This window comes from Cyprinus carpio, unplaced genomic scaffold (assembly GCF_018340385.1).
Source record: "Cyprinus carpio isolate SPL01 unplaced genomic scaffold, ASM1834038v1 S000006643, whole genome shotgun sequence".
NCBI classification, from domain to species: domain Eukaryota; kingdom Metazoa; phylum Chordata; class Actinopteri; order Cypriniformes; family Cyprinidae; genus Cyprinus; species Cyprinus carpio.
This window is the reverse complement of record NW_024879270.1, coordinates 47612-60347: the sequence shown is the minus strand read 5'-3', so window position 1 is coordinate 60347 and position 12736 is coordinate 47612. Positions and strand designations below refer to the sequence as shown.

Genomic DNA, 12736 nt, shown 5'->3' with positions numbered 1-12736 from the left:
GTACAGTACATATATGATGAAGATGTTTCTGCAACTGCTCCAGCTCTCTGACGCAGTGTCCGAATTAGTTCACTTTATTTTTCATTCACTCTTTTCTGATATTGTGCACTCAACTGCCATACACTATATAGGGATTAGTGAACGAGTGAGCGATTTCAGACACAGCTCCTGACTGTAACGAATCTGCATTCACGCTGCTGCTGACCCAGAGAGAGCAGTTAATATATTCTGTAGAAGCTTCACGTCTTTATCACTATATCTGTATTACAAACATTCAAATAATCACAGAAGTAGCAAGATAAAAGTTTATAGTTTGTATATGGTAGCGATCAAAATAGAGTAAATCACCTTTTGAAAGTGTCTTGATGCTTCAATTGATTGTATCCATTACAACGTAACACCTGTTAATATAAGATTTGTTCCAAAAAAGAAAAGTTTAACCTGAGCAAGTCACTGAATATTAGGGCTAAACTAAAGAATACAAAGGCTAAACTTTATAGGCTAAACTAGTAATTTTTTTTCTGCCGAAAGATAAAATTCTAGTAAGCATTTATCACTGTAAAGCTTTACTTTCAAGCACACAACTTTGTAAATGAAAGTAGGAACAAATACCAAAAATACCAAAGGTTTTAAAAAAATACCATATTGTTAATATGTTGGTAATGAGTTTGTGAGCATTCACTTGAAATGAAAAAAAAAAAATGAAACCGTTTCTGTTGTAATGATCTTTCTTACACCTAGGGTGAAAACTGACAGGCCTGCAGTGAATCTGTGTGTGACTAGAACTGACTGCACATGTTCATGTCTGTCAAATGGACAGAGAGAGAGGGTCTTATTACTGTTCGTCATCTACCATCTGTTTAAAACACTCAGAGTGACACAGATACACATGTACATGTACAAGTGTTAGTTCCTCAGCTCAAACCAGTCTGCTTATTAATGAGTTCAGACTAACTTACTGTAGGACAACACCTCTGATTGATAACTCATTGGAGACATTGGATTATAGTAAACATCAAGCAAAACATCATTAACAGGTATGTATATTTATTATAGTTTAGGTCACATGATTCACTCCTATTGATATTGTGTATATTTACATGTTATAATATTTACATTTATTTGCTATATGCAAAATGTCCATTGTATTTCTTCTAACAGTCTGCTTAGTGAGATCCTGATTTTGTTGGCTTCAAATAGAATTTCCAGGCCCAGAAATAGAAACAGTGTGTGTGTGTCCCTGATATTCCTTATATAAGGACCAAATGTCCCCACAAGTATAGTAATACCAGTAAATTTTCACCTTGTGGGGACACTTTTTTTTGGTCCTCAAGAGGAAAACAGCTTATAAATCATATAGAATGAAGTGTTTTGAAAATCTAAAAATGCCTGTAGTTTTGTGTGAGGGGTGGGTTTAGGTGTAGGGTTGGGGGAGGGGATAGAAACTACAGTTTGTACAGTATGAAGTACATATACAGTATACAGTGTGTGTGTGAGAGTGTGTGTGAGAGAAAGAGAAAGAGAGAGATTAAATGGCAGAGTTGATGTTTTTGATTTGACAAAGGTTTCATGTTTCATTATGTAATGATACATAAACGTATGCAATCTGCTGTACTTGTTTTAAAATTAATGTTGTTATATGGACAATAATAACAACATTTCAATAATTGGTATAAAAAATTGGTACTTTGTCAAAATTAAGCTAGACTGTACTAACATCAGTTACACATTGACAAATCTGCAGAGCAGGATTTTCAAAGACTTTATATTCATCTTCAGTCACTTGTCAGACAGTAAAGTTAAACCACTTTGGTTTAGTTTTCCCTGATAAACTTTACTATCTAAAATATCAAAGTTACCAATAATTTAAATATGCACAAGTAAAAATAAAAAAATATTCCATTTGTCACTTAAAATGTGGGGTGACAACGTTCATGGTATAAACATAAAAAAATGGAGCAAAATGTGTTGAAATTTTAAGAGGAACTTAAGATTATAAAGTTTCATGTAAATCACACTAAAATGTAAAATTTTAATATTTTTTGGCAACATAAAAAAGGCACACAGTACTAATCTGCATTATTTTAATGTTAACTAGCCTGTATCCTGAACTCTGGTGATGTGGCCATGTCAAGCAATTCACACGCTGACCTTAAACAGCTCGCCCTTTTACCGCAGATCAACAACTGACAGTCATACCTAAATAAGAATTTAATTTACAATAATCAATACTACAAGTTGCTTTGATGTCGTCCTTTTTCACACCATCACTCTCACACCACACACACACACACACACACACACACACACAGACACACACACACACAGAAACACACACTCACACACACACAGACACACACACACACAAGCTCAGATGATCTCCTGATATTTCCAATAGACTTGTACAAGTGCTTCTGCATTCTGCTTATTAAGGCGATTCAGGCAGTAGCAACACACTCTATATGGTAATTTTACAATTTAGTTCAACATATGAGATTAGGTTCATGATTCAAAGATGAATCTTGAGTTGCTGTAACAATGAAATGACATCATATTACAGAAAATTTAGTTGATATTTTGTATAAAAACATGCAATGAGCAAAATGCTAGACTTTTTATTTCATGGACTTTAGGTATGTTCGACTTCAGTTGTGGCTGGATTTAACAGTTTGGTGAGATTCGCCTCATGAAGTCGGAGGAAGTGTTTAAAATGGAGGCACAATTGATTTGCATACTTTACAAGGAATTAGGTTCCTGTGGGCTGATGCTCAAACAGAAAAAAGGCATACATAATTTTGAGGCCATGTTTGCACAGCAGAGGTGCACTGAAGCTGCATCTGAAGACACATGTATATGTATTTAGATTAGATTAGATTAAATTCAACTTTATTGTCATTGCACATGTAAGGTACAAGGCAACGAAATGTATTTACATTGCAGTTCCAATTATATAAATAAATGTTATTCAGTTAATGTTTTAAATATAACATTTTAAATATAGAAATGTGAAATTATACTAGAATCATTCATTAAACCAATTCATTCAAATCAGATGATTCATTAATGAATGGAGCAAGTGATGAAAGCCAGTGATCTTCTACCACAAAGCTGACTTGTTACTATGAACACGAATATGTAAGTTTATAAGATAGTATGTAAAACATATGCTGGAGTTCTAACTGAAACCAATATATGTGTAAAAAAGCATTTGATAGACTACTTTTCTGAAGCATATATTAATTAAAAGGTGACTTGAATAAACTTTATTTAGTTAGTTAATTAGTTACTTAGTAAATGTGTAACCCCTTTAATTCAAGGATCTTTAACACTTCTCCTGGAGAGCTACAGTCCTGCAGACTTCAGTTCCAACCTGCTTGAACACACCTGTCTGTAATTATCAAGTAACGCTGAACACCTTTGTTAGCTTGTTCCGGTGTGTGTGTGTGTGTGATTTGGTTTGGAGCTGAAATCTGCAGGACAGTAGCTCTCCAGGAGCAGGGTTGGAGATCTGAATGAACATCAGATCAGTTTACGTGTCATGGTTGTGCAGGTGCTGAATTCTCCTGACTGACTGCAGGCTGAAGAAGCTGTATTTATGGCTCAATATGATCAGTGAGTGTCGCCACAGATTATATTGTCTATCTGGAACATTATATAAGTGCACAACTATCCAAATGCTGATTGTGTTTCAGACTTGAGGACAAAGATTCGCTGGATATTCATGATAACCCTCCAGCTCCAGACAATGTTGTAAAGGAGGATGACAACACTGTACGTATGTCAGTCTCTGTCCTGGTATCGGTATCATGTACACACAGCTCACTTTCTGTCCTCCTCAGGTTTATTTTGTGTATGATGAAGAGGTGGAGGAAGAAGAGGCCCCTCCCCCTCCGACCCCTGAGCCTGTAATTCAGATCAATGACAGGCCACACAAGTTTAAAGACCACTACTGCAAGAAACCCAAGTTTTGTGACGTCTGTGCACGAATGATTGTCCGTAAGTTCACATTTCACACCAACATTGCCAATATAATCTAAACACTCCCCAACAACAAGAAGCCGTTTTATGTGTGGATGTGTGTCTTCCCTATAGTGAATATTTTTATGTATTGAATATTCTGCTGACACTATAGTCAGTAAACCCTAAGTACAGGCTTAAAGACCTGTGCATTAACATGCTTACCATGTCTGGTCATATCTTCCTGTACAAGTCTGTTTGCAAAGTCTGTGTGGAATTGTAACAGCTTTACCAGAGACATTTACATAGTTGAAAATAAACAGCCACTGTCCTAACACTGTGATGCTTTGGAAGGGGATGTTTGTTTTAGTCCAGTGATCCTGTTGTAGTAGTTCTTCTGTCTGTGGTAGGACAGCGGGCAAGATGATGATGAAGTAGGCATTGATCTGTGTTTGTGCAGGCAGTCTAAGTCAATGTGTGGAAAATAAAGTTGCATATTATGCTCATTACAAAAAAATTAATTTGGTATAATAACTGATTTCCTTTCTACTTTCAGTCAATAATAAATTTGCCTTGCGCTGTAAAAACTGCAAGACCAACATTCACCACTCGTGCCAATCATATGTGCAGTTCCAGAGATGCTTTGGCAAAATAGTGAGACAACATTCTATATGCATTCTATTGTGATATATGATATGATGACAGTACAGTCACACTCTCAGTTTCATTGTTTTTATTAATATCTTCCTTGTCAGCCTCCTGGATTTAGACGGGCATACAGCTCTCCTCTCTACGATCAAGAGATCAATAACCCTGGTGAGTATGATGTATTTAGCATGCATATTACTAGCATACTGGCTGTTCATTAGTACTTATAGAGCACATTAAATGCCTTAATCTACATGACCATATTTTATACCCCTTAATCTGACCCCATACCTAAACTTAACAAATACCTTACTAAATATAAGGTAAGGCAAGGTCACAATTAATATTGAGAATTGGGCCTTAAACTAAAGTGTGATAATCAAGTATGCCTATGTTTATGGCATCTTTTCGTGTGTAATTCTGGTTTCTGTTCAGATTTCCCTTTGTTTCTTCTGATTATGTGCACCTGTTTCTTGTTAGTCTTTTCACCCTGTGTGTATATATAGCCCTTGTGTTTCCTATGTCCCTTGTGAGGTCTTGTTCATGACTGTTGTGTATGGTGAGCCTAGTTCTGATAAAATAATGTTGATTTTTGTAGAATAAAATGCTGTTAAAATGACTGAATGATAAAATGTAAAAAAATAAATAAATAAACTGAACACAGTAAAATACTTGGAGAACTGAAACTGCATGTGCATAGGTCAGCAGAACCGCACTGATCCGGTGTTTGAAACACTGAGAGTGGGTGTGATCATGGCCAATAAAGAGAGGAAGAAAGGCTCTGAGGACAAAAAGAATGTAAGTGATCCCGTTCTGCTGTCAGGAATTATCAAACATGTTCCTGAGCTCTTACTCTTATGATGAATATCATGAACATGTATCATTTCTAAGATGATGATGATGATGATGGAGGAGGAGGAAGCTCAACAACCGAAGGAGGATGAAGAGGTTGCTGAAGGTAAGTTAAGGCATAAGTGGCTCATTTTTGTCCTCTGTGTGGCAAAATTCCACAGGCGAAATTCAGTCATCTCATTAGGAAACCACAAGATTGGGAATTTCACGTGAGGGGCATGTGAGGTGAAAAATTTCCCCATGCAGATTTCTCACCAAGTATTTTTACTTTAGCTTGAAAATGACTCTCCCCTCTTCTCTAGTGTCTGTAAACCAGTAAAACAAATAAATCTAATTTCACTCTGCCAAATATTCTCCCGAATTACTCCAAAATATATTTGATGCCAGTGTTAGAATGGGCCATAACTGATGGTTTAGAGAGGACACAATTGTCTTCTTATCTGTCCTTATCTCGACACCTCTTGATGGAAATACAAGAGAAGGCAAGCAGCCAGCAAGGTGTGAAAGCAGAAAACAATCATATAAAAAGGACTTTTATTCCTCAGTCAGGGTCTCATCCGTCTAGTCTAGGTGCCATTTTCCATGGCATAGGAGGTGATCCCAAGCAGCTTTGTAAGGCATCACTGTGGGGTTAAAGTCAGGCTTCAGCCTGGCCTCCAGTGAACTCCACAGATTCTAATTCCATCATAGACATACCATTCAGCTCTTTCTCCTCTAGCCTATAGTAAAATGCAGAATGTGTTTCAGGGCTGGGAAACAGGGAACTTCAAGTGAACTCAACATGAGAGTCTGGAGAGCTTGATGCCCAAATGCTCATCTTTCAACACTGCTTTTGTAGAGTGTTGCTAACATCAGTGCACAGAAGTTAGCATTTATAAGTTTGCAGTGCGGGCAATCAGATCCCTCCAAGGCAGCAACAATCTTCCAAACAGGCAACATACATACTGAGCATATTGTCACCAACAATAAATCACATGAAAGAGGTAGACTCTTCCAGTTAGTCATAGGAATAATGGGCTGAGACAATCTAGTTACTGAAGAATCTGGCATGATGACGCAAAGCCTGTGCTTAGTAGGCTATGATGACATCTAGTTATGGGCATTGTGTACTTTTGAACGGTACCAGAAAACTGTTGACATTCTGTAGGACTTCAGAGCATGTGACCACTGATGTGTTCTCATTGTGCCATCAACAAGCACTGAGATACTACGAAAGAGAACACTCCACCTATTGAGCCAATATATATAATCACAGGCTTAACTGCTTATTGATCTCTTTCTCCTAACAATATGAGATTGGCCTGTTAATTCTGGTATTTTGAGAGGAAGGAATAAGATAGTTTGCATTTGAATCAGTTTATACTGGCTTTATATATTCATTAATTCCAAAAAGATATTTTGAATGGGCACGCTTTATCCTTTAGGAAAGCAAGATGGAGACAAGAAAGACAAAACAGCAGCAGATGACAAGGTAAAAGGCCTTTGCACTAGTGTTCATGCTGTGGCAAACCAACAAACGTTTGCATTTACCTTTTAAACACTTTTAAAAGTTGCATGGACTGGTTTATCAACTTTATGCCGCCTTTATAAACTTTCTTGTTCCAACCCTGATTGTGTCCAGAATATTGAATATTATTATTTCATTATGAGTTTAAGTGTGTGTGTGTGTGTGTGTGTGTGTGTGTGTGTGTGTGTGTGTGTGTGTGTGTGCCCTTCAGTTTGTCATGTTATTTTTATGCTTGTTGTAACTTGGGTAGTTTTTGGCTGTCATTAGTGGTACTTGCTAAGCCACATATCACTATCACTATTACTACTGTTCATAGTGATGGGTTGGGGTTGAAACATACCCCTAAATCCAGCACTTCAGTGCTTAACCTGTCCTACAACATTTGTGCTGTGGGCATGAAAGGTACCTCAGAATGTGTGGTTTGCTGTGGAGCGATGTGCTATTTAAGTCTTTTGCCTAGTAGGTGATGAAGTGAGTGTAAAATTCCTATAAACTCAAGCCATATCTAGAGACCACAATTTTATAAAGTCTTAACTGTGGTCAGAAAGAAAATGTTTGTCCTCATTACCATCTGCTATTTCTATGTTAGCAAGAAGCACATAAACTTCATTCCAGAGTACATATGGCATCTGTTCATAATTACGGTAATAGATGGCTTCCAAAAAAGAAAAGAAAATATATAGCAAACCAGTTATGTCATAGGCTGATGATACACAGGGCAAATTTTTGGGCAATGTTGACAACGACGGGCAACCAGGTGAAACACAGGGCCCATGACCGATCTAAAGTATCCAAATAGAAATTTGTTACCCATCCTCAATGAGAAAGTGCTCAAGCAACATTGCTTAAAAAAGATGCCCTGTAAAATTGCTCAAAAATTTGCCTTGTATCATAAGCTTTAGAAAAGTGGTTAAAAATCAGAAGCAGAAGAACTTAAAATATGAAATCAATATTTATTTTAGTTTTTTATAATATTTTATATTTATTATATTCTGATCACAGAGTGATCACTTACACTTCAACATGTTGCAGCTGAGTCTGAATCTGGTTCTGGCTGTAACTGGCAAATTAAACCTTCTAACCGGCTGTTGATGTTTGCAGAACAAGAAGCAGCAGCAGACGTTCAGTCAGTCTCACTATTACATGGCTCTGTATCGCTTTAAAGCCATCGAGAAAGATGACCTGGACTTCCAGTGAGTCTGTTCACATATTTGTTAAACTTTCAGTTTGGCCATAGCATTCATGCAGTCATAAGCATCATACGTCATTTATTTGTGTCACTTGTAAATCTGGTCAGGTGTGCTAAGTGTGTGTGTGTGTGTTTGTGTTTCAGTCCAGGAGATCGCATCACAGTGCTGGATGACTCCAATGAGGAGTGGTGGAGGGTGAGTTCTCCTGCTGGAAGACTAGAAGAAAAACATAGTGTTCTTTCTTTCATACGTTTATTAGCAATGGGATGACTGGGAGAGATCTCAACAGAAGTCTCCTCGCCACAAAGGATTACGATATTTATTAAGGACACATGCAGAGCTAAATGGAGTGGATAAAACCATGTTATGCAACTTCCAAGCAAACAGGAAAGAGGAATGAAAAGAATTCAAAGGCTGAGATAATGGTTGTAATCCATATTCTGGTTGGCTTGAGATTTTCAGATATAAAGTTGGATTAATAACACAGATCTGGTCATATAATGCATGTATAAAATGATCATATATTAGGTTTTCACACAAACAATATCACCTTCTGGGATAATGATGTCACATTGCTTCTTGAATGTTTCCCATCACATTCAACAGTACACATTGCATTTTACTAATGAAATTTCCAGCAAATGGTGCTAAAAGGTTTATGACTTTAACAGTTAAGCAAAAAGGCAAGGCATACGGAAGGGCTTCTGAACAGGTGCATGCACTCATTGATTACGTGAATGCTGGATGAGCTTGCCAAATCTGAGACATATTAGAATAAAACTTTAATGTTCACTTTTTGGGAACAGTTTAAAATGATACCTTGGGATTCTCATCATTGAATCATTAAAGGGGAGTTGCTTCGAGCAGCGTGTGGAGACAAAGGACTGCTGTGGGTGATTCAGAGAGTGAGCAGGGCGAAATGCCAGGAAAGCATAGCTTATATACGTGTTAGTGATGAGGACTGATGGGACCGAATGATTAGGCTCCATGTAAAGGAAATGTGTTTGCTTTTGCACACGAGATGAATATTGTGCCTTATGGTCAGAATAGTGCAGAATAAAGCAAAAGGGAGATTAAGATTAATGGATCGTTTAATTTACAATTATTAAGTAGTTGCTAAAAATAGAAGAATAGCTTATTCTTAAAGTGTTTACACCTTAAACTGACATAGAATAGAGGAAATAATAGAGGAGGATATGCTTTAATCTGTCTGTGTGTATGTGTGTGTGTCTCTGTGTGTGTTCTAGGGTAAGATTGGGGAGAAGACAGGATACTTGCCCATGAATTACATCATCAGGGTGCGAGCCGGTGAGAGGGTGTATAAAGTGACGCGCTCCTTTGTTGGAAACAGAGAGATGGGCCAGATTACCCTGAAGAAAGATCAGGTCAGTGTGTGTCTCTGTGACTGAAGAGAGATGAGCGAATGATATTGTATTGTTGTTCTCAAAGAGGAAAGCTGTTTCTTTGCTGCAGCAGGTTCATTTTTCCAATATTTTTATTGTAAAAAGTCTTTTAGCAAATCAGTGCACACAGCTGCATCCTGTTGACTTCTCGGTGCAAGCAGCTTCTCCAATTGTATAAAGGTAAAACAGAGAAATGGGCAAAGAAAAGAAAATATATATATATATTGGTGAGGTGGTGAAAGAAGTTTTTACCATTTTCTGTACAATACTTAAACAGTAAATACACAAATAAATGTCAAAACAACTGAGTTTTTTTCATGTTATTTGCATGTGATTCTGTTCAGAATGTGGCAAAAATAACAGAAAATGCCTTGGAAGAAGGCTAAAGCATTCTTGGCTTAAAAAGATATGATATCATAATGTAATACACACAAACTATACTGTAAGACAATTATCGTCTTCACATTAGTGCAGACAAGTGTGGGTGGAACCATTCGTGAAAAAGTCAACAGTAAATGTGAAGGAGTAAATCAAAATGTATTTAGAGGCAGTTTATTGCCTGATCACTGATTGATTGTTTAGATCTCAGCATCTATAACTGTGTCCTGGTTTGTAGATTGTGGTGAAGAAAGGAGAAGAGGTGAATGGATATCTGAAGGTCAGCACTGGCCGCAAACTGGGCTTCTTCCCTGCCGACCTGCTACAGGAGATCTGAATGACGGAGATTTAATCCTGAAGAAAATAAGTAAAGCAGAAGAGGAATAAATAAACAAGACATGACAAGAAAGACAACAATATCTGACCTCACTGTCACTTTGACAGAAATATGAACGTGTGCATATACATAGGGTCTAAATTTGACACTCACCAAGCACTATATATGAATACAAAAGATCTTTACTCAGAATAAAGTAAAAACAAAGTTGCTCACCCACTGAGCAGTCATTTTATAGAAACGTAACACACAAATCCACACTGCAAGAATAATAGTCTAATCCTAACTGAGTGACAATAACTGATCTGATCACAATGCTATATTTTATTTAGAAAAGGTTTTAATTGTGGCAATACTAACATTGACCTCAGTAAGTGAGCAAAAACTAAATCATGGAGACTGGCTAATCTCAGATGCCAGTGGTTTTTAACCCTGTTCTTGGAGCAAACATTTTACATTTCTACTTAGAAACGAGTTGAAAACCACTGTCATAGGTTATATGATTAAATGACACAACAAAATGATCTGCTTCTGTTGCTCCTTCTGATGAATATTTTTGACAGTTTTAGTAATTTCTGTGAGGGCAAATCTCAACGCTACACCATACAATGACCTTCTAGAGAACTGTGACCTTGTCGGAACAGCTTGGGCAACAGACTTTTCTGCATTAGCATAAGTTCCTCTAAACAAAGTGAGTGACTAATGAAATGCTTTACTGAGGTGTGAAAGAACTTGAGTGCTGAGCCCTGCTGAACACCTTTGAGTCATTCTGGAATGAAAATGACCCTCCTAAAGCGGCAAAGATGGAAGTACACATTTACCTGAAATTGTGTTACATAGCACTGGAATTGATGGAATAGGCAACCCTCTCAATTATATTATTTCATTGCTCTGAATATCTGGAAGTAATTGGCATAATGGGTGAAACTGCTTTTAACGCATTTAAGGTCCCCATAAAGGACAAATGGGATCATTGATTCAAATTCTGTAAATATACCTGGCTCAAGCTAAATTGCTGAATTTGGCAAATAATAGGTATGTCCTTGTTCAGTTTGTGAACCAGTGTTTTTGGGGTGTGTATCAAGGAGGCGTACAGTGCAGTGTCTATTCATTAGCATTTCCTTTCATCTCAATGACAGGTGCTCAACTGGACACAATCATAAATGTTATGTGATTTATCAATTTAAGAATGAACATAAAAACAAATCTATTATAATTTTAGTCTAGCTCTCAGAAAAGAAATAAATAGAAATTACAGTTGTGTATTATAATAGATGTAGAAATGATATTCCTTGCAAATGGTAAAAATGATTTTAAATAATACAACCTGATTAGCCATTTGGTTATCGTAGGAGTGTGCATAAAATATGCACCAAAATGTAGTAAGAAAGGAAATGTAAAGTTTTCATTTCTCATAATGACAATGTATCTTTCCTGTCAATAAAAACCTAAAATACAATTGAGGAGTCAAAAAATAAATACATTTAGATTTAATTTTTTTTTTTTTTTGCCTTTATTGTGATAGGACAGCATGATGACAGGAAGCGAAGTGGAAGAGAGAAAGGGGGACGGGATCGGCAAAGGTCCACGAGCTTGACTCGAACTCGGGATGCCCAAAGTACAGCTGTGCAAAGGCGGCCGTGCTGCATCGGCACTGACAATATTGCAATTTTTTACTCAAATTTTCAATGTCAGAAACAAGAATGACACAAAATTTAAATTTTAATGTTTCATTATACCTTTTCTTTTATAATTTTTGGCTCTTTAAATGTAATTAGTTTATACACTTAGTATAACACATAGTATAAATAAAAACTGAAGTGCTGCATGATCAGATGCCAGCTAACAAAAAAGGCTGTAGCGTTGTAGGGTCCCCTCGACGTTGTGCATACGCTCGTGAAGATGTCCTCCAGACGTTCACAGGGACAGTTACAGGACGTCCAGTGGCCATTCGTGATGGCTTAAAGTCCTCTGAATGTCATTTTATTTTACTTCTTGTCTAACCAAAATAGTTTGGAAAAAAGTAGGCTACATTTTATTTGAACAATTGTTAAATAAAAAAAAAATTAAATTAAATTATGGAAGTAGTCGGCAGCGCTGCACAGGACTTGCTCGAGAAGAGTGTCTCCAAAGAAGTGTGTTTTTGGATGTGAGGGAAAGATAGCCTTGTTTAGCTTCCCATAGAACCCAGCGTTACTTAAACAGTGGATGCAGTTTTTATTCCGGGACAGCAACGGAGTTTTGCACGTGTGCGTTTGTTCATTTCAGTGAAATTTTTTTTATAAACAAGGCCCAGTTCAACGATGGATTTGCACATTATTTGATACTGAAAGATGGAGCAGCCCCAACGATAAAAGATCCCAGTTATGAGTCGGAACTGCGGGCGGTAAGTAATAGTGCAACAAATTTCTGTGTTCTGTTGGTAAACGGCGCGTAAGTGCTCAGGACGCTTTAGCTCCGCCCA

At 37.1% G+C, this 12736-nt stretch overlaps 1 protein-coding gene across 1 annotated transcript; it reads left to right on the top strand.

The window, feature by feature from the left end:
- Positions 1–866: 866 nt before the first annotated feature.
- Positions 867–11751, top strand: LOC109096050 (SH3 and cysteine-rich domain-containing protein 3). Its single transcript, XM_019109725.2, has 13 exons — positions 867–1037; positions 3551–3612; positions 3693–3771; positions 3840–3996; positions 4514–4611; positions 4713–4773; positions 5306–5403; positions 5497–5563; positions 6882–6928; positions 8066–8157; positions 8298–8349; positions 9402–9539; positions 10174–11751. The coding sequence occupies exons 2-13, from the start codon at positions 3596–3598 to the stop codon at positions 10270–10272; spliced, it is 1005 nt and encodes a 334-aa protein (XP_018965270.1). The 5' UTR covers positions 867–1037; positions 3551–3595; the 3' UTR covers positions 10273–11751.
- Positions 11752–12736: the final 985 nt, after the last annotated feature.